The sequence below is a fragment of the Apodemus sylvaticus genome, chromosome 20, assembly GCF_947179515.1.
Source record: "Apodemus sylvaticus chromosome 20, mApoSyl1.1, whole genome shotgun sequence".
NCBI classification, from domain to species: Eukaryota; Metazoa; Chordata; class Mammalia; order Rodentia; family Muridae; genus Apodemus; species Apodemus sylvaticus.
In genome coordinates this window covers 49,196,561-49,223,913 of record NC_067491.1, presented here as the reverse complement: position 1 = coordinate 49,223,913, position 27,353 = coordinate 49,196,561, and the positions used below count along the sequence as shown (strand labels likewise).

Genomic DNA, 27,353 nt, shown 5'->3' with positions numbered 1-27,353 from the left:
CATGTACAGATACAACAGACAGGCAGACAGACAGACAGAATTTGGGAAACACTACTTTGAAAACAAACATTCTAAGGTCCCTAGAGGCACTTGGGACCAGGGCAGAGCAGCTCTGCAGGGCCCTTAAAGTCCACCCCAGAGCCCATTCTGGCATTGGGCACTTACTTCTTCTTTTGGTTCCAGGCACTGGCTATTTCTGACTTGGCCCGACGGGTAAAGCGTCTGTCTAGGCCAGGCTCCTTCACACCCATGGACAAGTTCCTGAAGCCTTGGTGGTTTCTCCACCACGATGTCTTATCATCTTAAAAACAATGCTGAAGAGCTGAGATGCGGTCGGGTGGGCAGAGTGTGTGCCTAATCCCTGGGTTCAGTTCTAAAACTGGGCACGGACTGTATGCCTGCCTGGTGGCTCCCGGAACTGGTGAGCCAGAGGTAGAAGGATCAGGAGTATATAAGGTTATCTTTCCTTACATACCAAGCTCAAGTCCTGGGATCCAGGAACAAACAAACAAAAATAGGAGGAGGAGGAGGAAGAGAAGAGGAGGAAGAGGAGGAGGAGAAGCAGCAGCTCGTTAATGCAGAGGCTATATTTTATTTCCATATTTTGAATGAAGAGCCCCTTGTCTCCCTGGCAGACCATACGAGAGGCATATACTTTGATTTCTGACTTGAATTTGGTTATAAACTAATTCTCCCTCTTTTTAAAAAAAAACCATTTTGTTTTATTTATGTGTGACTATTATTAAATGTTCTTATTAAAAGACTGTCGGGAAGTCATACTTTGGGAAAACCTATCTCTTCTCAAGATGGGGTACTTTGCCTTTTTCCCTAAAGACCTGGGCCTGTTTCTTTGGGGGCGAGGCCAGGAGAGAGGGCTTCGCCCACACAAGCCGCAGTCTCGGCACTTCCTGCAGTGTCCAATAGAGGGCGCCAGTGACACCATCTGAATTTCCTACTGATTGGCTGGCTGCAGACAAGCCATTCAGCACTTCTCTCTAGGAAGTTGATGCCACCAGGAAGGTCTTCATCTGCTCGGCCTCCCACGGAGCTGCACAGTGGCCCTGAAGGGTCAGGGCTGGGTTAGATGGCAGTTACATTCAGTCTGCTTGACAGGCTTCCTTTGAGGTGACTAAGCCCTGAGGTCTGGACATTTCTCAACTCCAAGAGTAATAGGGACACCGGAAATGGGCGGGGCGCTCTTCTGTGAGAGGCAAAGGCTACAGGTGAGTGGACACATCGGGAGCCGTACAGGGCGTGGCTGAAAACAGAATCGAGGGGCGAGTAGAAGGACTGAGTCAGGTACCTGCTACACAGGCAGGAGGATTCGAGTTAGATCTTTTTTTAAAATTGTATTTATTTATTATATGTAAATACACTGTAGCTGTCTTCAGATGCCCCAGAAAAGGGCGTCAGATTTCCTTATGGATAGTTGTGAGCCACCATTGCTGGGATTTGAATTCAGGACCTCTGGAAGAGCAGTCAGTGCTCTTAACCACTGAGCCATCGGTCCAGCCCTCGAGTTAGATCTCTTAATAGTCACGTGAGAAAACAAAAATCTGGGCATAGAAATGTACATGTGTAATCCCAACACTGGGCTGGCTCACCTGCCAGTCTAGCTGGAACTGGTGAGCACCAGTGACTGTCACAAAATACAGGTGGAGAGCATCTGAGGAATGACACTCAAGGTTGACCTCTGATTGACAGACACACACTCACATATACACACATTCACACACATACATTCACAAACATACACACACACATACATATACTCATACATACATATACATACAGACACATGCACCCACATACATATACACACAGACTCACACACATACACACATATACACACAGACACACACATACACAGACTCACACACACACACACACACACTTATGCACAGACTCATACGTACACACACATACGTACACACTCATATTCTCACTCACACAAACACACATAATTTCTCGCACGTGCACACACACACACACACACACACACACTTGCACAGAGTTTTTTTGAAACAATGTAATACCATTTTGTTCAGGCTTACATCCAGTTCAGGCCAATCCTGCCTCAGTGAATGCTGGGATTCCAAGCTTGCCAGCACACCAAATGTCCCTTTCATTTGTTTTACCAATAGTTGTTCTGTGTGTCTTTTCTGAGATTTGTGTTTTAGGAACAGCTTTCGAGTGGGATTTTTGTTCTGTTTTATGGAAAAACATAGGAAGGTGATCTGGGCAACAAAAAGCTAAAAGATTCTGGGGTTTGGATAGTAAATGGGCATGTACCTCACGATCTATATCTGGTGGCGATAAAGCCATTGAAGGGAACAGGGAACCCGAGGCTGGCTCCTAAGTCCCTCTTTCCTGCTGAATCCCCCCCCCCCCCCCCGCAGGTGGCCATTCTCTTCCAGTTTCTGTTATATCATGATGGACCCAAAGGCTCTCTTCTTTCTAGGACATTTACACAATCCTATTATCCGAATCTCGAACCAAATAACTGTGCTCACCACTTAAACACCTCAAGTATCTTGTTACAACCACAGAAAGACCGAGACAATGTCCAACTGTGGTGTTAATCTTGATTATCAACTCGATGGGGATTCAGGGGTTTCAGAATCGCCATGGGAGCAAACCTCTAGGCATGCAAGAGGTGTCTTCAGACTGAGTTAATTGAGATGATAAGCCCACTGTGGGTGGCATCATGCCCTAGGCTGGGCCTCTGAACTGAATAGAAAGGAGAAAGGGAGAAGAGCATCGGCGTTCCTCTCCTGACTGTGGGTGCGATGCGACACACCCACTGACACACCCTCCTGACCAAGACTGCATCCCTCACACCGTGAGCCAAAACAGGCTCTCTTCCCTTAAGTCGTTTCAGTCACATTAATAAGGTACCATCCGTGAAGTCACAGGAAGTGATGCGGTGCATCAGAAAGGGACAGAGGAGACTCTGCAGAGTGGCTCTGTGGTTTCCTAGCTTAGGAACAGACATTTGCTCACAGGGAAACACCGTCCAGTGCCAGGGCATAGGGTGTGAGGATTGGCTCTGACACCACCCACCCTTTACTGCCTTGTTCTTGACTCAGTGGCAGGACCACGCTAACCAGAGGCTCTTCCAGTGAGCAGAGACTTCTAGAGAACAGCAAAGCTTCTAGTCACCCATTTAACAGAGAGGATCTGGTCACTGGGGGTGAGGGAGCTTCACCCTGGCTGGCAGAGACTCATCTACACACACACACACACACACACACACACAAACACACACACACTCACACACACGAGCGGAGCACTCACAGGCTGAAGGGCACTGCCCAGCCCACCCCACTCCACAGTCTTTCATTAATGAGCCAAAAATAGTCCACACACAAAAAACAGCTTCTGTTTTTTTTTTTTCTTCAATTTAATTGAAGTTACTTAGAAAAATAATCAGGCTTGAATGGCTTTTCCTGGAGGAAGGTTCGGGAACACTTCACGCATCTGTTGGCAACATGGAATTCAGCTTCTTTAACAGTATAGTAAGATACAGGGAGAGAATTCTACAACAGGCCCTCCTCGACTGCATACAAATATGTAAAACACACACACTCCACAGAGATGTTAAATTCTATGTCCATATGCCTTACTGAGCATGCTCAGAAGAGAATACGGATACCGCCTTTGTACCTGATGAGAGCAGATCAAAATTTGCCTGCTGCTGTCCAAAGGGTCAGCTGGTTCTAGAAGGTCCTGTTGTCTATCCAGAGGGGCTCTGTAGCTGTGCTGGGGAGGAGCTGAGGGGTGCTGGTGGGCCAAACCTGAAGGTGCGATGGCGTCAGTCCTGCTGACAGAGAGGTGGGTACCAGGAGTGCACAGGCTTGGGCAATTTGTGTATGTGTGTGCGCACATCCATGTGTGCATGTCCACTGTGCATGTGTGTATATGTGCACCCCTGTGTGCATGTGTGTGTGCATGTCTACTGCGCATGTGTATATACATATCCGTGTGTGCATGCCTACTGTGCATGTGTGTACGTGTGCACCCGTGTGCATGTGTGTGCGCATGTGTGTATGCATACCAATGTGTGCATGTGTGTGTGCATGTCTACTGTGCATGTGTATATACATGCCCATGTGTGCATGTGTATGTGAATGTCTACTGTGCATGTGTGTATGTCTACTGTGCATGTGTGTATACATACCTATGTGTGCATGTGTGTGCATGTCTACTATGCATGTATGTCTATTGTGCATGTGTGTATATATACCTATGTGTGCATGTATGTGTGAATGTCTGCTGTGCATGTGTATATACACACCTATGTGTGCATGTGTGTATGCATACCCATGTGTGCATGTGTGTGTATGGAGGAGGCCTGGGCAAAGGAAGAGCGTAGGAAATTAACCAAAAATCTCTGAAGTTTTATCAGTTAAAGCAGGATAGTAATGCAATCATTATCATACGAGCAAAGAGTCCTAGGGTCTCCCACAACGTCCAGGAGAGCTCGTGGAGCATTGGCGAGACCTGTGTGCTCGGAAGGGCTGGTTGGAGAGAAGTTTCTGGTTCCCATAGTTCTCCTTGCAGCTCGGGACCAGCAGGAAAGGGCTGTTGGAGCCCCTGTCAGTGGGCTGCCCTGATTCCCAGACCAGCTGAGAAAGGCACTGGGGCATGGGGAAGCTATAGGGACTGCAGGCAGGGACCCCTGTGGCTCACAGGTTACACATCCCCCGTGAGTAAGCTAGGCAGGCAGGTCCCTATTTCTCTGCCTGTACCTGGTCCTAAGAACGCAGCTGCACCTTTGAACAGTGGCTCAGAGCTGGGACACTGGCAGCTCCTCTTTCCAGCTAAGCACAGAGGCATGCGAGAGAAAGCTTTTTCAACATTGTTTTTCCCAGTAGAAAACACTTGGATTTCCAAGCACGTTTCACCAATGGATGTCTTGAGCTAGGGACACGGAATACTTTTCTACATTATACAATAAACAGTCGAGCCCATATATTTTTTTTTTTAAAACTGTCACTAGGAAGTGTGAACACAAGACAGGAGACAGAGTTCCTCATTCTGGAAGCGTATTGATACACTATCCCCAGAAGGACAATCTTTCTCACTTTAGAGAGAGAAATGGAGTAAGTACCATCTGCACACAGCACTGTACCACAGACGAAAGACAAACAGAAACGCGAAACATGGAAATCAACACGAATTCCCATTTAAAAACTCCTGAAGCACACGGTGAACAGTTCCAAACTCTGAGTGGAAGTGAGAAGTATTTCCCATGAGGCAGCCCATCGTCCCCGCCAAGCCACCCACCCCCCTCCACAACACCCTAGGCTTCCCTCCGCCATGCTTGGAGGGGCGGGATCACTGTCTGGGGCAGTGTCCGTGTGGAGCCACCCCCAATAGGTAAAGCATAATTCTCATAAAGTTCCCAGATAGGCGCTGTTTCTGCTTATTCGTGGAAGGATCTAGAAGCAGCTGTCAATCTTTGCAGACCTCAGACAGGCTAGATCACCCTCACCAAAGGCTACTGTGTGAAATACCAGCTAAGACATGATCTGCCGTGCACGATACCTAGGTCGTGTAGCTGGGAAACGCTACATTCTCCCAGACTCGCCAGGCAGACCGTGGATTCAAGGCTCTGAGAATTCCTGCAGAGAGGAACCTGACTTGACTTTGTTTTCCTAAGGATATGTGACCACAAACTGACACTCTGGAGAGCCTGGGCCCTGTGGGACATGCAACATCACACAGACTGTCGCGGGAGTGGGAGCCCAGGTCCTGAGGACAGGGACCACCTCTCTATTCCAGGGACAGCTGAGATCTGTCACTGTTCTTGGTCAAACACATGACATAAATCTAACTATCAAAGGTGAGGGGAGAGAAACTGGGGAAGGTACCTGCGTTTTATAAATCGCCTTAGCCAGCCACTCTGACTGGAATTTTCCTCACATTAAATAATTTCCTCAGCGAGACAGTGTAGCAGCTTCTGCTGCCCCCAGCCTCCCCGTGAGCCTAACAATACCATTTTAATAGTTTCTGTGAATAAATTATTCAATTTTATGTTTTTCAGAATATTCTTACCCCTTCACTCTATACTGCATCAAAACAAACAAACAAAAACCCACAAAAGCACAAAATGCAAAATTTACACCCTACTCCTTCCCCTATCATCAGAACTATTATGTACAGCATCTGCTATGTACCTGGACACTGGCTGTCACAGGAATGTGGCTCAAACGTCAACTGAGAAGCATTAGAAACAACTAGAAATGAGGAACAGGTTGGGGCATTGATCAGCAAGGAACAGGAAATGAGTTTCCAGCCTTCTGGAGAGGAAGGTCGTAAATGCTTTGCCAATGCAGGACACGGAGGGTGTGCATGTGCCTGTGGGTACCAACACTCCACCTCTGACCTTCACATCTGAACTTTGCCAGTCTCCGAATGTATGGAGTGCACTCTTTTAGGTGGCAGGCAGGACAAGATGTGGACTGGAGATCACAGTAGGAGGCACTTGAGAAATGTTCCCTCCTTCCCTTAGCCAAGGCAGACATCACTAATTGATCACAGCAGTCCTCTATCTTTGTACCTGGAGAATACCGTGGCTTACAGGCTTCTACTACCAAGACACTGCAATAGATATACATGATCAAAAAGGTTTCTGCCATTTCTTGTGTTGGCAATGAACTACTTAAGCTAGTTAAGGGGCCTGATCCAAATGTGTGGCCTTTAAATTTGAGCGGTAGAAAAATGCAAATTTGCTGGGCTCATGGACTCTCTGGGCCGCTTGAGAATAGTCCAAAGCCTGTGTGAGGACCATAAGGATGGGAGTTTGTTCACTGTTGAGTTGGATGCCCTGTGATCACATAAAGCGTGTCCTGGTTTCACTCAATGTTCTACCTGCAGTCAAGCCTGGAAAATAGTAGATGCTCAATAAACACTTATTGATTATAAAGCAACCATTCTTCTGCCTTTGCTAGAACTGGAAAGTGCCAGTTAAAGATTTCCACCCAAAGCCTATTCTTATGGCCTGCTGATTAATTTTGGTGATGAGAAATTGCTACCATCCGCTCTCTTCTTGGGTTAAAAAAAAATTTGCATTTCTTTACTGCATGGGACTTTGGGGTTGCTAGCAATCAGTTTGAACCAGTCTCACCCCGGTTTCTTAGTGCAAGGACAATTTACTTATTTCTAGCAGGGTTTCTTGAATGGTGGCATCCACACATCTTGGTAGCTGTCACCACGGGATTCCACACGAGGTCAGTGGGGAGATAACCATGTCCCTCCCCACCCCCCCAAACCATAGCCAGCAAATTACAGACTGTCCTCTCCTCTAGAAGGGCGGGGAGCAGAGTGCTGCCACAGAAGAAGGCCTATACAGAGACCACGTTTAAATAACTATAAATAAGATTCATTAGACTTTATGGAATGCACAGTTTGTGGAATTCACCAGAACACAAGAACACCTTGGAGACAGTGTTGCAGTATCCACTTCTAAAAACAGGGACAATCCACCCCACTCCCCGGCAAAGACTGCTGTCCTTCCCCAGGGAGGGTTTTTAAATAATTCTTACCATGCCGCTCGCAGCATCTCCCCTGAAGACATATTAACTTACAAAATAACCCAGTCTCCATAGAATTTCTTTTCGACAAATAAAAATCTTAAATTAAAAAGCAGGATTCTCTCCCTCTCCCCACAACCGCCGCGCCCCACCCCCACCCCCGCCCGGCAGCCCTCTAATCCAACTTCAGGTAGTTTGGCACTGAGTAGTTGAACATTAAAAAGTCCAGTTTGTAGACTTCGTACAGCTGTGTCTGGTGCTCGGCGCTGATGTTCTGGAAGAACTCCGTGGTCATCTCGTCGGTAGTTCGGGTGGACTTTGCATAGGTGGGGAACTTAAGGTAGCCGCTCACACCGGCCAGCTGCAGTACGTAATTGGAGTCCTCCTCCAGCGTCTCGTACTTGCCCACGAGGTCGTAGTGGATGTGGCACGGGTGGCAGAGGGAGTAGACCGTCTGCCAGTGCTCGTTGAAGGGCTCCTCCCGCTGGGTGTGGGGGTCGATGAGGTAGGCCACGAACTCCTCGAACTTGACGTCGTCCCCCTTGCGCAGGGCCTCCTGCGTGGCGTTCTTCCGCTGGCGTCGGATGATCTTGGTGCCGTAGCGCTTGTGGAAGGAGGTGTTGTACTTCTGCGTGAACTTGTTGCGGTAGGCGGACACCAGCCGCTCGAAGGGCTCCCGCACGAACAGGAACTTCAGGTAGCTTTTCAAGCGGTGGTTGATCTCTGGGATGCTGTACTGGTTAAGGGTCTTGAGGTTGGCCGACACGTGGGCCTCGTTGGCCGGGATCTCCATGGGATCGCTGTACTTGCCCCGGCCGCTCAGCACCATCATGAGCCTCTTCCAGTTGGTGCACGCGACCTTGGGCACGTAGCAGTAGATGAGCTCGTGGTCCTCGTCCACCACCAGGTGCTTCAGGTCGTTGGGGGTCAGCACCCTGCGCTTGCGGCTCATGGCGCTGTTGGCCCGGCAGGTGTCTGTCACCTGGTCCCGTCTCATCTGGTGCAGGATGGCAGTGTTGGAGAGCTCTAGCTGCAGAGGGGGACAGAGGAGGAAGGAGAAATTAGCATTTAGATAGAATAGTCGATGGAAGGCTGATTTGTTTGTTCAAGCAGTTATCAGGTACAAAGCTTGATTCCCAAGGGTGAGGTGAGATTTAGCCTAACAGCTTAGTGTGGGAGGCGCCATGGAGGTCAGAGGGAAGATGCCTGTGTTCTCTGAGAGCAAAAGCCCCTCCCTGAAGTAGATCTGCTAGTCAGTTTTAACTGTCACAACTTGACACAACCTAGAATTGTCTGGTAAAAGTCTAAATGAGGAATTACCTAGAGTAGATTGGTCCGTGGTCATGTCTATGGCGGACTCTCGTCATTGTTAGCTGATGTAGTAGGAAAACCCAGCCCACTGTGGGCCGCACTATTCCCTAGGCTGGGCTGGGTTGAACCATGTGAGACTGAGACAAAGCTAACAAGTAAACAACGATGCATTTATTTCCCCTTTGCTCTTGCCTGAGTATGGCTGACTTCATCCCCGCAATGATGGACTGTAGCCTGGGACTGTAAGCCAAGTGTGGCGGTTCCAATACGCTTGGTCCAGGAAGTGGCACTATCTGGAGGTGTGGCCTTGTTGGAGGAAGTGTGTCACTGTGGGCGTGGGCTTTAAGACCCTTGTCCTAGCTCCCTTGAAGCCAGACTTTTGTTGTTTGCCTTAAGAACAGGATGTAGAACTCTCAGCTCCTCCTGTACCCTGTCTGCCTGGATGCTGCCATGCTCCCACCTTGATGATAATGGACTGAACCTCGAAACCTGTAAGCCAGCCCCAATTAAATGTTGTCCTTTATAAGAGTTGCCCTGGTCGTGGTGTCTGTTCACAGCAGTAAAACCTGAACTGAGACACCAAGTAAATCCCTTTCTCCTCACTGAGTGGCTTTTGGTCAGGATATTTTATCAAAGCAACAGAAATACTAAGTGAGGTAACCCAGACTCAAAAGGTGAATCATGGTATGCACTCACTAATAAGTGGTTATTAACCTAGAAAACTGGAATACCCAAAACCTAATCCACACATCAAATGAGGTACAAGAAGAAAGGAGGAGTGGCCCCTGGTTCTGGAAAGACTCAGTGAAACAGTATTCGGCAAAACCAGAACGGGGAAGTGGGAAGGAGTGGGTGGGAGGACAGGGGAAGAGAAGGGGGCTTACGGGACTTTCGGGGAGTCGGGGGCTAGAAAAGGGGAAATCATTTGAAATGTAAATAAATTATATCAAATAAAAAAAAAAAAGCAACAGAAATGGAGCTAGAATGGCCAATCATTCCCAGTCAGAACCAGTTCTCCCAGATAGACAAATCTACTCTGTCCTGGTCAGCTACCATTTTGGTCCCCAACATGCTGAGGCTTAGAGACCCTGCGGAGTGGGGACCGCTATTGATCAGCTTGGCAATCCTGCCATTTGCCCAGCTGGCTTGTGCGACACAGCTGCCTTTATAAAGATCAACAGAATTTCATCTTGACTTTGAGGTTCTGGAGAAACCAGGGCCTAGGGCCGTGTAGCGGCTGCGCTGGGGTGTGAGGTGGTGGACAGTGCTGTGTTCCTCCTCACCCCAAGGACAAGGTCTTTACTCAGACACTTGCCTTTCGACATCCACGGTCTACTACCAACCTGCTTCCCTGTCATTGTGCCCATTCTGAAAGAGGGCACTTCCGAGAAACCAGCTGTTCACGTTTCCCGATTGCGCCTGCATTCTGTGCCTGGCCCTGTTGGACTCTCCACTTAGATCGCAATCGACCCAAACTTGACTATTCTTCAAGGTCCAGCACACTCTTCCGCCACACCGCAAAAGAACGTCTCATCTTTGGTGTCCTTTACTATCCTGACCTGAGTGTACTTCGTGCTTTCCCTGTGGTCACAGGTCACTACTGACTGTCCCATGGCCACTGGCTCTTTAGGCCAGATTATAAAGTAGCCTCCTTTCTTAATCAGGGTTTCTATTCCTGTACAAACATCATGACCAAGAAGCAAGCTGGGGAGGAAAGGGTTTATTGAGCTTACACTTCCACATTGCAGTTCATCACTAAAGGAAGTCAGGACTGGAACTCAAGCAGGTCAGGAAGCAGGAGCTGATGCAGAGGCCATGGAGGGGTGTTTCTTACTGGCCTGCTCCCCCTGGCTTGCTCAGCCTGCTCTCTTATAGAACCCAAGAGCACCAGCCCAAAGGGGGAACCACCCACAAGGGGCCTTCCCCACTTGATCACTAATTGAGAAAATGCCCCACAACTGGATCTCATGGAGGCACTTCCCCAAATGGAACTCCTTTTTCTGTGATAACTCCAGCCTGTGTCAAGTTGACACACGAAACTAGCCAGTACACCTCCAGACCTGAGGCTACAGGAGGATCATTAGAATGTCGTTAAGTCACCGGACACGTGCCTCGGTGGTACCTAGGCGTCAGGTGGGACCCATGATACTGAATCATAGTTTGTATGATTCAACCCTAAATTCATCCCTGTGTAGACTGGACCAAAGACCGGAACCCTGATTTCAGTGAGACTTGCCTTCTTTGTCTGTAAAAAGAAGGTACTTATACTTAAAACAGAATAGTGTAAGGTGTTGGTCGTCTTTAAAGTTGAACAGTTCCCTTTCAGTCTCAGGGATCAATACTGCAGACTCAGCCCCCAGTGATTTCACTTGACCTTGATTGATAGGTGTTCTATTTCTCCGCTATTTATTCTATGTAAGTACACTGTAACTGTCCTCAGACACTCCAGAAGAGGGCATCAGATCTCATTACGGATGGTTGTGAGCCACCATGTGGCCGCCGGGACTTGAACCCTGGACCTTCAGAAGAGCAGTCAGTGCTCTTAACCGCTGAGCCACCTCTCCAGCCCCACTCTCCGCTTATTTCTTAACTACCTCAAGATGATAAGATGGAACGTTCTGCTGTCCCTTGGGACATCAATGAATACCGCATCCAGACGTCACAAGGTAGGAACTAGGCTATCTATCTAGGGTGGGGCTTGGAACTCAGAAATGCTTGATGGTTTCAAAAGATATCACCAAGGCAGCTGGAGAGATGGCTCCATAGTTAAGAGCACTGTCTTCTCACTCAGGCTCAATGATCAAGGCCCATGTGGTAACCCACAACTATCTCCAGGGCATCTGACACCTTTTGTGGGCACCACTGTACACACATAGTACACAGATGTACTTTGCAGATGGAATACCGCTACATAGTAAATAAATCAAATCAAATCAAACCACCAAAATAAAAAGGTAAAAGCGATGAGATTCTTACAGAGAAACCTAGGCCCAAGGAATTTCACCTGGTCTCTTTTGAAGCCTGCTTTAAGAGACCTGGTGGGTTTAGGGAAGTCCTGAACAGGCCGGAGAAAGAGGGAAGTTCTTTGCTTGAAAGCCAAGTCTGAAATGGAGAGACCTCAGGAAATAGCCCGAACACCCACTCACAGGGCAACGAAGAGTCATGATGTGCACTTTAAAAACCCATTAAATGTCACGTCCCCATGTCCCAGCTACAGGGTGGTGTTCTCGTCTCGAAGCAGGGCTCACAGGAGCTGTGGTAATGGCCGTAACTTTTACACATCCGCTGTACACAGTCCATACACAGGTCAGGAGCTGTCTGAGGGGCTTAGCTTTCTGAGGGATGGCTCTGTGGGGACAGCAGGAGACGAAGGGGTGAAGAAGACAGCGGCAAACAGCTTGTTCTCCACCACTGAAAGGGAATATGGCTGCTTGCCAACCACAGTCCATCAGTTTTACAAAGCCAGGGTTTACTGCGGGCCCCTGTCAGTGGGTAAACCTGGAAGGTGAATCCCTTCTAGGTTTCATATTCTTTCCCGTCTTTTGTTTTGCAAAAGGGCTTGAGGAGATCACAGCAGAGGCACTGTGTGCAATTTTGAGAGCTGAGATTAAAGATCTTATTCGATTGTAAGCTTCTGAGCATAGCACACAAAAGCAGAAACAGGCAGAATCTTCCCTGCTCTTGTTATCAAAGAGAAAAGCATCTCGATTGTTTGTGGTCAGAAAGTGAACAGGATATAAGGGATTCAGAAAATTTAGTCAGGGAGGGCGGGGATTCTTGGATTCAGTGTCTTTTCAAAGGGCACAGTCTTTGGCTGACTGAATGCCAACCCTGGGATTCACTCCTACCTGCCCACCGGAGGTGGTGATGTGCTCCTCTCAAGGAAGGAACCCACTGAGTTACAGAGAAGAATCCACGCAAAGAGAATCTGTCCTGCGGAGCAGCCCTCAGGCCCAGCGCCGTCAGCCTTTCCTGGGCTGGCTCCAGTCAGCATCAGTGATAGTTTATGCTAGTGAGTCTCAAACTTCGGCATGTGTGGGAGTCACCCCGAGGGCTTCTTCCAGGGCTTCCAGCCAGAGCTGGAGATGTCGCAGGGCAGAGGGTCTGCTAGGGTTCCTCTGCCAACATTGTGCAAGATTCCTCAGAGAGAGGCTTAACCCGTAACAGTGCGTTCCCCAAGGGTAATGGCGGCTGAAGTCCAAGATGAAGTCCCCAGGGTGGCATCCCCTTGGCCCCATGATGGCCTCTTCACATTCTCCTCCCCCCTAACAGACACCCTTGAACCAGCCTCCTGTCTGAGCAGCGTTAATGGGACCCTCTCTCCAACTGCAGTCACCTCTTGGGGTCCTTGAGGCTGGGGGATTTGGATTTAACACGAGTCGGTGTGGGAGAGATGATTCCCCCAAATGTCGAGCGAGAGCGTGCGCTGCTGCTGTGCTGGGCCACGCTGTGAGAGCTGCAGGTCCACACTGTGTGGAAACCACGGCATCCTAACATCTTGGACCAATTCACAACTGCCCTTAATAACAGAACGCAGAACGGTTCGCCATCGGATGCCGAGGGACTCTGCCCTCGCCTTGCCACTGGCTTTCATCTCCCTGTGATGTCCTCAAAGTATAGGCCAGAGGAGAGCAGCGCCTAGGACGTCCTGAACACAACACAGCTCCTGGCTTTGGGCCGCATCCGGCATGCTGGATTTGATGTCTATTTTTAATTTGGACATTTTGAAAGGGAACTGTAATTAGTGTAAGGACCAAGGGTTGTTTTAAGAAATCTTTAAAGTTTTACTCTGTTTCATCTTAAAAGGAAGAGCTGGGCCACCCTGTGAGGTCTGCATTCTCTTTGAATGCAACACCCACACCCAAGTGTACCCACCTCCCTGCCTGTGGTTGGGCAGATAAAACCAGATAAAGAGGTCAATCTGGAAGTCAAGGCCATGGGGACGGGCTCAGTTGGTGACACCTTTGCCCAAGTTCATTCCCCAAAACCCACTTATAGAAAAGCTGGGCATGGTGGCGCATGCTTGTAATGCCGGCGCTGTGGAGGGGACACAGTCCTTCCCTGCATTTTTGTGGCGCCGATGCCACCTGTTGTCTTGGGTTTTCAGGGATGGATGGATTTCATGTAGAAACTGCAGTCCCAGCACTGATGAAACCCAAACACAAGCACTGATGTGCCCACTGGCGGCATTTGAACACGACTGCATGAGTTACCGCCGAGCCACACTCTCTGAAGCAGGTATCATCAGCATCCCTAACTTACAGAGAAGGAAACCGAGGCACTGGGGAAGGCGCGGCTTGCTCAAGGTCCCAGGAATAGGAACTGGGGCTGGAAGTTCAAGTACTGGAAGACACTGACTCGGGTGACTCTGGGGTCTGAAGACATACTGGGGACTCCTACCTCTGACTTAAGCCACCTGGGGACTCAATCCTGCCAGTTCAGAGGTATCATGGTGGGCTGTTAACAGCCCTATTAGGCTGGGTTCTATTCCTATCCCAGAGGTCTGATATAACTTCTCTGGCTGTTACTGGTGGTCCCAGGGTCCTAGTACTGCCCAGGTAGGAACCACAGCTTCAGAGGTCCTAGAGACTTTATGTATACTAGGGCTGGACCAAGATGAGACCTGGGTGTGAGACTTGTCAAGTTTCACTGGACCTCCTAGGGCTGGGGCTGTCTGTGAATAACCAGCTGGTGCCCTCCCTGCCATCTGAGGGCTGTTAAGACACCCTCCTGGAGCCTCTGCTGCACCCATCCTAGGACCCCCAGGGGAATAAGAAAAGCTAGGTGGAGGCAGCCAGGCTGTGAGCATCCTGCAACTCTGAGGCGCTGAGTCCTTGCCTGACTCCTCTCTTGCGACACCATCTTGTATGCATGTCACATACCACTGACTCGCTCTGGCCTCTCTCCCTCCTAGCATGCTAATTCCAAGGTGCAGGTGTCCCCCACTTTTTTTGCCCTCTGCTACATGACCAGCGCCTAGCCCATGGGAGACAGGTTTGTCTGAATTAATGTGAGAATGCAAGAATGAATGCACGTGAGTCAGAACACACACGCATGTGTGGATGTGTGTTACACTCATGGGTGAGTGTAACACACATGCATGCATGTATGCATGAATAGACGCAGGTATATGCCAATGACATGGGGGTGACTGGAGAGGCTGTGTGGTGCTCTGGTGCCTACATCTGCCGCCCTAGCCCATCTTCCCAAGCGGAGGTTTTGAGCCAGAGTCAGAGCTGCGCAAACGCATTGGCAGATAGGTTGTTGTCTTGGGAGAAATGGGCTCTGAGGAGACTGCTTTGATGAGGGAGGACCTGTTGAGTCAGCCCAAGAAACAGGAGCAGTCACCTGATGCTGGAGGGCGAAGACACCAGGGGAGGCTGGAAGAGCTCTGCCCGGGGCTCACTGAGTCAGGGTGCTTTTCCAGGAAGCCAGGTGCAGCTGGAGGGGCAGCATTTCCATCTCAGAGTCTTGGGGCTCCTGGAGGTTGGGGCCACTACCAAGCTGGCCTGGCTTCCCACAGATGGTGGCCCAGCACAGGGACAAGGGTGAAGCAGGGACAGTCAAGGAGGCTGCTCCTTCAGAAATCTGAAATCAGAGGGGCAGCAGGCTCTGCCCCTGCTGGCTCACACACGCTGGGGACCTCGGAAGTCACTTCTGACAGGAGGAAGGAAGCGGGTCCCCTCCTCTCAGCCTGGAGGCTGGCAGCTCCCCAACAGGGCTGGGCTGACGGTGCGATATTTTAGGGAGACAGGTAGGTGTGTGGGGGATGTGGCCTGGCTCTGCGGGTTCTCCTGGCCTCTGACTGGACAATTTGGCTTTGTGGTTTCCTTCATGCCTCTCTCCAGAGACTCAGCATGCTTTACTGAACATGTTGTCTGAGCATCGTGAGCCCTCATTCTGAACCATGGGGACAATAGCGGTGCAGTTCTGGGGGTTGCTTTGATGACCAAGGGCTCGGAAGAAACGGGTGGTACCGTGTCTATGTCCGTGAACACCACGGAAGTAGAAATTCACTTTCTGTTTAATGTCATTGTGGAGGATGTCTGGAAGGGGGCCAGCAGTAGAGCCAGTCTGCAAAGCCTTGACTGGAGCTGAGTGCTTGGCACAGGCGACACCCAGTGTCATCTGGCGACCATAACTCCTCCGCTCCACCTTAGGAGTCTGACTGTACGGCCAGTGTGGGTGGTCCCGGCACCTGTTCCTAACCACCGCCCTGGGGAATTACCATCAGAGCAGCTCCAGCGGCTCTGTCACACCTGCAGAACTGCTGATTGGGCATCCTTCTCCGGGAGCGGGCTCCACAGGAAGGCCAGACGCAGTTGTCATCTGCACACGGGGCCTGACTCGTGGAGATCTGGGGTCTTGCTGACAGAAAATGACTGACTGACATAACTGGGATGACATCCTGGCCGGACAGCTGCAGAAAGGGTCGACTGCCTAGCCACACAGAGAGGAGCTATCAGTACGGTTGACACGCTATAAAGCAGGCAGTGGATTTCGGGATGTCGGAACTGTGGGCTGAGAGAGCTCCCAAAGAGTTGTTATCTATCTATCTGTCTGTCTGTCTGTCGGTCTGTGTGTCTACTTGTGGAGGTCTATCTTGGGTATTAGGTATCATTCCTTAGATGCTGTCCGTCACCCTCCCTTAACAACAACAACAACAACAACAACAACAACAACAACAACGGCGTTTCTTATTGGCCTGAAACTCACTAGGCTTCCTGGACAATGAGCCCAGGGACCCTGCTGTCTCCGCCCCCTTTGCTGGGACAACTGACATATGTCGTAATGCTCAGCGGGGGGGGGGGGGGGGGGAAGGAGGTTTGGTTTTTATTTTTTTGGCCCCGCCCCTGCACGGGTTCTAGGGGTAGAAGTCAGGATCTCGTGTGTGACTGACAACCACTGTATTGCCTACCTATCCCTGATGCCCCTGCTCTTTCTCTTAATAGAGCAGCAGTTTTCAATAACACCTTGTCTCCTGTATTTCTGTAAGTTACCCACGCACCATTCCTGGTGGGGAAGAGGCTAGAATTGGGCCAGCCCTGCAGATACCATCCTAACGTATTCCTCCCTCTCCCGCCTGCTAGACATCTACCCCTCCCACAAGTCACCCACAAACCTGGGCTCCTTCGAGCCCCTCCCACACGTCACCCACAAACCCGGGCTCCTTGGAGCCCCTCCCAGTCTCTAGCTGCCCAGCCTTCAACACAGTTACACCATTAGGAATGAACACAGCCAGTGCTTTTCCTGTCTCCAGGGCTGCTGGCACAGGTCTAAGCATCTCGTGTGTCTCAAGCACTTGGTGCCTAAGATTTGCAGGACTCAGAGAAGGAGGGTTAGCATCGTGCCAACACATTAGTGCCTCTCTTGTCAAGGTTCACAGAAGATGGCCATTTGTGGTCCTCACGGCAGTGTACAAGGAAGGCCACAGGGAGGCGCCACTGGGACGGGTCTATCTGCATTCGCTAGCTGAGGAATGTTGATTTGTAGGTCACAGTGGAGGACACACAGCTGTGCACAACAGCCACACAGACAACCTGGAGCCCAGAGATGAGTAAGACGTCCACAAGCTGGACACATCAGAGCTGTAAATACCATGTAGTTGGTAGATTTCTGAGCATGTGTGTGTGCCTGTGCACACAGAGGGTAACCTCTGCTCGTTCAGACGCCGTTCCCCCCCCCCCATTTTAAGAGTCTCTCATTGGTCAGAGACTGCCTGTCTGTCTCAGCTTCTAATGAATCAGATCCCATTATAGATGGCTGTGAGCCACCATGTGGGTGCTGGGAATTGAACTCAGGACCTCTGGAAGTGCAGCCAGTTCTCATAACCACTGAGCCATCTCTCCAGCCCACGATGGCCAGCTTTTTACATGGGGGGGGGCGCTCTAGGGAACTGAACGCAGGTTCTCAGACGTGTTGCTGACTAAGGCATCTCCCAAGCTCTCAGGGGACATTTCTGTGAAACCCGTGGAGTCCCGATGGCTGCAAGTTTCCGAAACTCAGCAGGAGCAGGTGGCCTATTTTCTTAACCATAGCAGGGAATGTGGGCTAGGCTCTCCTGGGCTGCCCTGATTTGGGAACTCATTAAAACGAGCAAAAGATGGGGAATGGCAGGTTCTCTTTTAGATGCCAGGGCCTCTGCTTGGGCTAACAGGAGAGACAGAAAGGAATCTGTTTCAGGATATAATATTTAACCCTAACCCAACCTCTGAGAGGCCTATGATCCTCATCCTTTGACTTCTCTGCCTCACTTGGTGGGGGATGGGAGAGTTAGGACAGAAGGATATTGTGGGGGGGCTTGGGGGGACAGCTCAGGGTAGAATATGAGAGAAACTTAGGCACTTTTGTTCACACCAGACTCTACAGGGGCCAACTGTCTAGTGGGGTGTCTACCCTGGGTCTAGGTTCCTACATAGGAAGCACCTGTCATAGGCTGGACAGCTAAATCTCCAGTCCCAGAGGAGCTGCTCTCAGGAAAAGAGTGATCGTTTTAGCAGTGGCAGGATGACAAAGATGAGAGAGGATTAGGAGAGAGGCAGGACCAGACTCCCTCCCTGGGCCTCTGTGAGCCCATTTGTAACATGGATCCAAAAGTACCAGGCCTCAAGGCTGGCTGTTGAGTCGGGCGCCAGCGGGGAGTTCCTCAGGCCCACGTGTGAGTGTTCCCGAGTGCTGTGCCATGTGGCAGGGAAGACGTGAGGTGCACGGAGGTAGCTTGAGTGCTTGGGTGACATCAGCCCATCCTGAACGCAGAGGCGAAGGCCTGGAGAGCTGGGTCAGCTTAGGAGGAAATCCATTGATTTTTCCCCCAAATAGGGGTGTTCGATAAAGTCCCAGGGAGATTAGAAATGGGCTGGCCAAAGGCGACGCCAACTGGGGGGACGGGCTGGGGGACAGAGGGCAGGCTGGACAAGACCCTGGCTGGTTCAGAGGGTGCTATGCCCACAGGCTGTGTGTGTGTTTCCAGGACCTCAGGACTAGATGGACGCACCAGAGCTGGACCAGTCGAGGGGCGGGGAGGCCCTGGGGAAAGGAAGCTTTCAGACGCAATGACGCTGGTCACGGAGGGAGGGGTGCTGGGACTTTCTGTTTTTGTGTTTTTCACTCCGAGTGTATCAAAGCATTGAACAGAGAGGCTCTGAGAAGCAAGTGGGGCCAGGGCCTGGGGGCCTGTCCCGTGGGGATGGCTGGCTGTCACACATGAAGGCCTCTGTTTCAATCTAGCTGCTGCCCCAGCTCTGGAGACAGCAGGGACAGCCCTGCCACCTTCCCAGGGGAGAAGCCATGTCTGGCTGTTCCCCTGAGGCTTAGCTTTGACTTCCCCTGACTAGTAAGCCTTTCCAGGCCAGACTTCTATGCAGACTCACCCAATAGGGTGTCTGTCTGTCTATCCTGTGTGTATGTGTGTGTGTGTGTGTGTGTGTGTGTACACGTGCAAAGTCAACCTTAGGTATTTTTCCTAAAGTACTATTTGCCCTGGTTTCTATTTTTTAAGACAAGTTCTCCCAGTAGCATGGACCTCACTAATTACACTACGCTGGCTAGCTAGCGACCCCAGGGATCGGTCTTGTCTCTGCTTCCCTGGTGTTGGGACTATAAAGTGTGTATCACTACGTGCGCCTGACTTTTTACCTGGGCCTGAACCTCAGGACCTCAAGCTTTCATGGCGGGCACTCCCAAAAACTATAGTCTGTCAAGAAAAGACAGGAATACCTCCACTCTGCCCACTGGGCTGCCCCGAGGAAGGCACTAGAAAGACAGCCAGTGCAAGGTCTAGAGAGAAACAGAAGGGTGAGGCTATTCTAGGTCACATGATCATTCATGACCATGCCCATGACTCCAAGGTGGCTGGAGGGGAATGACTGCATAATCACCCATGGAGATCTGTGTTCAGGAAGCCAACCAATCAAGTATCAGCCACTTCCCATCTTGAGCTGCTATTGGCAGTTTACAGACCAGTAAACTGAAGGTCAGTCTTAACATGACTGTTAGAGCCCAAGCCTCACAGCATAAAAAAAACAAAGCCCAAATGTGCCCCTACTATCCTGTGCTGGGGCACAAGTCTTCAGCTTGAAACAAGTTACAAGACTTTGACTTCTAGCTGATCCATCCAGGAGAACAGGCTGGCTACAAGGAAGGCCCAGGAACAAAAGTTACCATTGTAGAACTTTTCCTCTGAATTGAAACATTCCCTCCAGGAGCGAGGCCAGAAAAGGAAACTTGGAGGGTTTAGGAAGTAAAGAGAACTCACAAGTCTCAGGAAGTCCCTAAAACAGAGAAGACTTATAAGGTCCCTTGTTATATGAGACATAATAATTGCTGGGGAGAGGAGACTCTGGTGAGGCTGCCTGTAGGCTGTGCATAGAGCTCTTGTGAGTTGTCATTCATGCAGTGGTGGGTTTTTTGGTGATACGGCTGCCTCTGAGTTAGCCACATTCCTTACATAACCTCTCATCCATACTTACATAACTAACCCCAATGACTCCATCCATTCACTAGCTAGTTTGGGCAGAGCTGTTTCTTTGGTCTGTCAATGTGCTAACTGGGGTCCACATCTGTGCAGGAAAAGTCATACAAGACAGTTTAACTAAACCTCACAGGAGACACCAAATTCATGTCCTTTCCTGAAGTCAGTGCAGAGAACCTGCTCAGAAGGATACATACTGAAGTCAAAGGAATGTCCAGGTTTTTCCTCTAAGCTGTTTGCAGCCTCACTGTGCATGGCTTTGCCTTCTAGTCTTCCAAAGACATAGTCTTTCCCATCGTGACACACATTGAGGGCCTTCAGGCAGCATAGGGGTGTGTTGCCCTCCAGCTGCCTCAGGCCAGAGTTTCAGGATGATGTGTATACAGCGCCTAGCACAACTATGGGTCTGCAGGGCTAGGTCCTGCTTTTCATAGATACCCGGGTGGAGTTAGGACTGAATTTCCTCACAGGCTCTCCTGATGCATTCAGCCAGGGACCCATGCAGCTTCTCAAGAACTTGGCTGTAGCCCAGTAGGCCTGGGACATTCTCCAACCTGGGCCAGAACCCAGAAGGGCAAGGCATTGTCTCTGGACTCTTTTAACCAGAAACATCTGGAAATCCACACGTGATAGCTATCCTTGCTTGTCAACTTGACTATCTGGCGTTAACTAAAACCCAAGGGGATGGGTAACTGTGATGAAGTTTTTCCTTAATTAAATCTGTGAGGTGGAAAGATAGGCCTTTAATCCAGATCTTCTGAGGTGGGAAGATCCAATTTTAATCTGGGTCATGCCTTCTGCTGTCAGCCATATGAAGAACATGGAAGAAGGAAGTTTGCTCTCTTAGCCTCCTTGCCCTCACTCTTGCTGTGTGTGAAGTCCATTCCTTCATTGGCATTACAGCCTGCTTCTTCAGGAATCTGATGTATACCAAAGACGAGACAAGACATCCAGCCTTGTGGACTCAACAGCTACTGGGTTCTTGGACCTTTGAATGGGAAACCACCATTGCTGGAATACTTGGACCACAGCCTGTCAGCCACTCTAATAAATCCCTTTATGTAGACAAAGATTCACTCTCTAAGTTCTGCTCCTCTAGAGAACCCTGACTAATATACCACAGGACTAAACTGGATGCCTCAGGGTGAGTCTGCAGCTCAGAGAGGCAAGGCCCTGGCGTGTGAGTCACCAGCCTGTTTTCCAGTGTCTTTCCCCTCTCGCTTCCTCTCCTGACTGAACATCCTACACTCGTGTCGTCGTCATGATCATCAAACCTCCTATTCCTTCGCTATAGGAAGACTGTTCTTTCTCCATACCTTGTAGGGTACAAGGACAGCCATTTTTGGGGGGAGTGCTAGGGAGGTAGGATTCATAAGTCAGGGGTCAAGAGTATACCCCTATCTTCTTCTTAGTTACTCAGCCTAGAACTCTCCACAGGAACTCCAAACTCTATTAAAGAAAAGGTGTCTCTGGCACATCTCTGTCCCATCATAGGGCTAACACTGCTGTCCCACACAGGTGGCTCTGCTGGAGAGCACTGCTCAACTGGGTCAAGAGCAGTTCAAGATAGAACATGGAAATTAGTAGGTAGTAACTCAGAGTTATCATGGGAGGTAGATTCTACTGCGTGGAGGTTAGGCAGTTGCCCAGCTATTAGGCTGCATGAGGTTGTGTGTGTGTGTGTGTGTGTGTGTGTGTGTGTGTCTGTCTGTCTGTCTCCTGGGAATATAAACAGTCATAGGTAGAAAGGAACCCTGTGCCGGGATTTATTAAAATATCATTCTACACCACCCTGCTGGAGTTCCTGACCTTTCTTTAGTAATGAACAGTGGCATGGAAGTGTGAGCCAAAGAAGCCCTCTCCTCCCCAACGCTCTTTTTGGTCATAGTGTTTCACCACAGCAATAGAAACCCTAAGGAAGACAACAGTACTCCGCTCTCTAGCCATTCCACCCACCGGGAGACTTAACATCCACGGGTCATTTCTTCAGTGAGTTCAAGTCACGGCAAGATAATAAACCAGGTTTCAGATGTCAACGATGGGTCACTCCTGAAAGCCCTTTGTCTGTCCTTATGCCATGTGGCTGTCTGCTTCTGGTCCTGCCCTGTGTGCTATATCCAACGTGGGAATCCAGGGAACAGAGTGGGAAGAGGCAGAATCCTACCCCAGTGGGTGTGTATGTGTGTGTATGTGGTATGTGTTGTGATGTATGTGTCTGTGATATTTGTGTGTGAGATGTATGTGTATGTGGTGTGTATGTGGTATGTGGTATCTGTGTGCATGCCAATTGCCTGGACCTGCTTGAAACATTACAGCCACAGACCACCCAGTCTACATAGGGCCCTGCAAATTCTCAGACGAGGGACAAGAGGCCCAGGAGACGCCTGCTCTTCTGACAGGGAACATGAGCGGAGGTAAAGGCAGACTCCCTTTCCTACCCGCTCTGGGGTGCATCTGTCTCAGCACATTTCAGCTTTTTCTTTTTTCCTATCTCCTCTTTTTCTTGCCTACTGTAACTATTAAAATAATTCTAGAAACTAAAGAGCGCTGGAGGCAAAGTGTGGGGGAAATAAAAGTTCCCAGTTCCTCATTAACCAGAGTCGCCGTGCGCTCTGCTGTAACTCCACTGTGCACGCTCTGCAGTGGCTGCCTGGTTTCTTTCTTATGCTTCTGTTGGTGTCAGACTGATCCATAGACCTGGCTTGATCTGTGTACATGTGTGTAATATGTGCATGTATATATATCTGAATGTGCATGTGTATGTGTGTGTGTATGTGAGTATGTGTGTGTGTGTGTGTGTGTGAGAGAGAGAGAGAGAGAGGTATATATGGTGTGTATGTGGTATCTTGCCAATTGCTGGGACCTGCGTGGACTCTCACAGACACAGGCCAGCTGGTCTATGTGTGCACATGCATGTGTGTAGACACGCATGTGAGAGATTGACCTTAGTATCTTTTATTTGCTCTCAATCTAATTTTCCAAGACAAGGTCTCCCACTGAACACAGGGCTCCCTGATTCTGCAAGACTGGCTAGAGAGCCCCAGGGATGCTCTTGCCTACCGTTCCAGAGATAGGGTTGCAGGCAGGTGCTATCATGCCTGGCTTTGACATGTGTGCGGGGACCCCAAACTTGAATCTTCATGCTAGCATACCAAACACTCCATTAACTGAGGGAGCCTATTTCAGCCCTTATAGGATAGTCAGGCAGACAGGCAGGCAGGCGCGCGCGCGCGCGCGCACACACACACACACACACACACACACACACACACACACACACACGCCCCATCCAACGGTGAAGCAAGAACAAGAAGGAGATGGAATGGACAGAGAGCTTTAGCTGATCCCTTAGCCTGGAGGAAGATACTGGTGGCTGCCCATCTCCCACCGCCTTTCCCCATCCCTCTGGCCTGTGAGTGGGTGGGGCCCAGGAAGTAGGATGGGACAAGCACCCTCAGGCAAGGTGGGGCATCACGGTATTAAGCTCAGGACTTTAAGGTCCTTGCTGCCTCTCGAGCTGAGCTTGAGCAAGAGGCCACTCGGGCCGTGAGAAGCAGAAGGCACACGCGGTGCAGGGCCCTGCAGAAAGGAACGCACCACAGGGCTTTACCTCAAAGCACAGTGTACACAGAACGGTGTCAGCGCTGTTCTCAGCAGACACTTGGAGCCCGTGGTGCCCTGACTGCCTTAGGTGCCTCTGACCCAGGATGATGAGGCAGTGCCGGTGCGCTCTTCCTGTTTGAGTCTACGGTGGAAGCCAGCACAGTGGAAGTGAGCACAGGGGTGTGCTTCGCGGGCTAGCACAGCTTTGGGGAAGTTTCCAGGCCAGCCCTGGGGAGTCTTGCAAATCAGTTTCTGTGGAAGCACCGGAACAGCTGCTGATTCCATGCTAATTACTGCTGCCGGAACCACTTACCCAATTAGGGCTGCAACCAGAGAGGGAGGAAATGGTGACGGACACCGAGGACGCAGTCATTGTCATCATCGCCCACTGCCGCCACCACCATCATCACCATCCTCATAACTGTATTATTTACATTTTTTTGGTGTGTGGTGGGGCAGTACATATCTATGTGGGTACATGTTGAGGTCAGGGGTTCACAGCAGGAACCTTCCTCTGTCACACCCCATCTAATTTCTTTTGAAGCAGAGTTTCTCACTGAACTAAGATCTCACTGACTGTAGTGGCTATTCCTGATTGTCAACTTGACTATATCTGGAATGAACTCCAATCTAGAATTGGAAGGCTCACCTGTGATCCTAATCTGGAGGCTCAGAGATAGAAGTTTCTGACCTGGATCTTGGCATGGAGATCTTGAAGCATAGTGGCTATGAATTTCAGAAGATTAAGACAAGGAGATCTCCGAGTTCAAGATCATCTGGGATTAAAGGCATCGAGGTACACGCCTTTAATCTGGGCCACACCCTCTGTTGGAGACCTACAGCCTTTAATCTGGGCTACACCCTCTGTTGGAGATATATAAGGACATTGGAAGAAGGAAGATTTACTCACTCTTCCTTGCCTGCTTGCCTTGTGGGACTGAGCAACTGCTAGATCCTTGGACTTCCATCCACAACTGTTGCTGTCCATTTTGGGGGAGTTGGACTATAGACTGTAAGTCATCGACAAATTCCCTAACTATATAGAGACTACCCATACATTCTGTGACTCTAGAGAACCCAAACTAATACACCGACTCAGCAGGTGTAGCTGGCTAAGGAACCCTAGACACCCTCCTATCTCTGCCCTTCCAGAGACGGTTTTACTGGCGCACGCGACCCTAGCTAGCTTTACACACAGGTGCTCTAGGATCCGAGTGATGTCTCTGATCTCCACCCAGAACCATTGCCCTATTCATCCATATCGTATCGCAGTTACTGTTGTTTAGTTCTGAAAACCATGCTATGCCTAGCAGCTGTCCGCTCTTCCTGTCCTCCCTCCAGCCCACCTTCTCCCGCGGGTTCACCCAGCGCGCCGGGGATCCCTGGACTAGGGGCACAGTAGATGCCAGCAAATGGCTGATAGGCTGGAGAATGGGGTGTCCCCTTCTGGGCTTTCAGAGTAGATTCCTGTTTAAACTCAGCAATAAGAGGATTCATTTACTCATTCAACAAACACTGAGGGCATGTGCTGTGGGGGGCGTGTTGTCTCTCCTCCCTTCCATTCTGCTACGCTGAGAATGGCACTGCTGGAAAGGTGTGGTGGCCTTTGCTGAGTGTCACTTGCCTGGGGCCATCAGTTACTCCCTGATGATGTCATTTATCATTGCTATGACTACAGTATCAACAGGGGGAGTCAGATGGAAGCCCATTTCCTTTCAGAGGGCAGACACCTGACTGGGCAGCTGACCCGTGTAGAGTCTGGTGCCACGTGTCCCTCCTCAAACACCTCTCCTAAACCACCGGCTACAGTGTGTCTTCTCTGTCTTGTATCCTAGTCTTCTGTGGCCCTGTGATTCTGCCTGGCAGAATCAGACATGCCAACCCTTGCCAATGGGTTCGGCAGGGGATGCATGTGAATCGCCAACACTGCCTTCGTGCTGAGGTATGACGTTGTCTGTAATATCCCGGAGGACCGAAGCGTGGTGACTGAGTCCAGATCACACAGCCACCCAACGTCCCTCAACCTTGGCACACAGTGGCCTATCTCTGCTACCAGCACACTGGTCAGTCCCTTACAGAAAACCCCATTCTGGAGCAGGCTGGAGGCACTTCTTCCTCTCAGCAGAATGGGGAACAGGAAGGCACACGCCTTTTGATGTCCGGCCACCCCTGCAGGATTCTCCTGCTTCATTTGTGGAAAGGGTCTATTTTTAGTTTGAGTACCAGGCACCGATTCCAGGCACAGCTGGTTTACCACCACAGCCTTCTAATTACAAGCCCCTTAGTTTCTGGGTTTCCGATCAGCTGCCTCGGTTTGCTCTGAACCTACAGAGGCGCTCTACACCTGGGAGGTGGGCCGTCTGATCCGGCCTCACCTCAGCAAGTGAAAAAGACAAAGATTCCCTCTGAACTCTGAAGCCGGACAGAAGTCAAGGGCGGGAGAGCCTTTGATGGGGGGGGAGGTTGTGCCATTTAGATCCCGGAGAAGGATGCGGCTGCTCAGAAGGGGGCCTGAGCCGGTGGTCCTGCTGTCTGCTGACAGGAGTCAGCCCTGAATGTCATTACCATGGGTACTGCGTCTGCCAGTCCCACCTCACTGCCTTTAGGCAAGGATGGACAGAGAAGACAAGGCCAGAAGATGCAAACGCTTATCTGGTGCCCTTGTCTTCTCTGTCCATCCAGATGTCAGATGTCAAGATGGCGGATGCCAGGCTGTTGAGTAGATGGAGGGAAGATATCCTGTAGGCCATTCCTATTGTTTGTGGCAGCTGACTCTTGACGTATGTATACCCCAGCCCTAGGCGTGCAGCAAACAGTTGTTTGGAAGGCGTAGGCTTGAAGGTGCTTGGAAGACGATGTCTCGATTGCGTGTGTCAAGATGTCTTTGAGTGGGATTTGGGGGACAGGATTTATCCAGTTTAACACAAAGATAGGACTTGGGGACTTAGGTCAGTGATGGAGTACTTGCTCAGCAAGGGGGAAGTCCTGGGTTCGATCCCCAGCACAGAAAGAAAAGTGTGCCTTGCAGAAAGCTCACTGCTTAGCGCTCGACACCATTTCCTATACGGATAATTTTGGATTCCTGAAGTGAAACATGCCTCTTAGGTGACAGACAGCGGTTTGCAAGAGCCATCTACAGCTCTCGGAAGAGGGAGGTGTGAATTCTGGGATTTTGCAAAAGGAAACCATTAAGGTTGGAAGGAATGAAGAGAAACTTTGGCAGAGGAGTGTATGGCGGAGCTGACGGTCTCACATGTGATGGGTGCCCTACATGGGAGGCACACTGTGGTCCCCAAGGTCACATTGACAGTCCATGATTTTCCATTCATGAGAGCTGTGAGGTGCGGACAGGAGCCTGTAGGTCTCTCGGAGGCTGGCTAGACTATCTCAATCACAGGGATTGATAAGGAACTCTGTCCTCACCTGGGATG

The 27,353-nt window shown here is 50.2% G+C and overlaps 1 protein-coding gene across 2 annotated transcripts in view; it reads right to left on the bottom strand.

The window, feature by feature from the left end:
- Positions 1-4,019: 4,019 nt before the first annotated feature.
- Chst11 (carbohydrate sulfotransferase 11) overlaps positions 4,020-27,353 on the bottom strand; it is a 212,222-nt gene continuing 188,888 nt past the window's right edge. For both annotated transcript variants that reach the window (XM_052166039.1, XM_052166040.1), the window contains exon 3: positions 4,020-8,568. In XM_052166039.1, the coding sequence (XP_052021999.1) occupies positions 7,714-8,568 (855 nt within the window). In that variant the 3' untranslated portion in view covers positions 4,020-7,713. The remainder of the gene's footprint in view (positions 8,569-27,353) is intronic.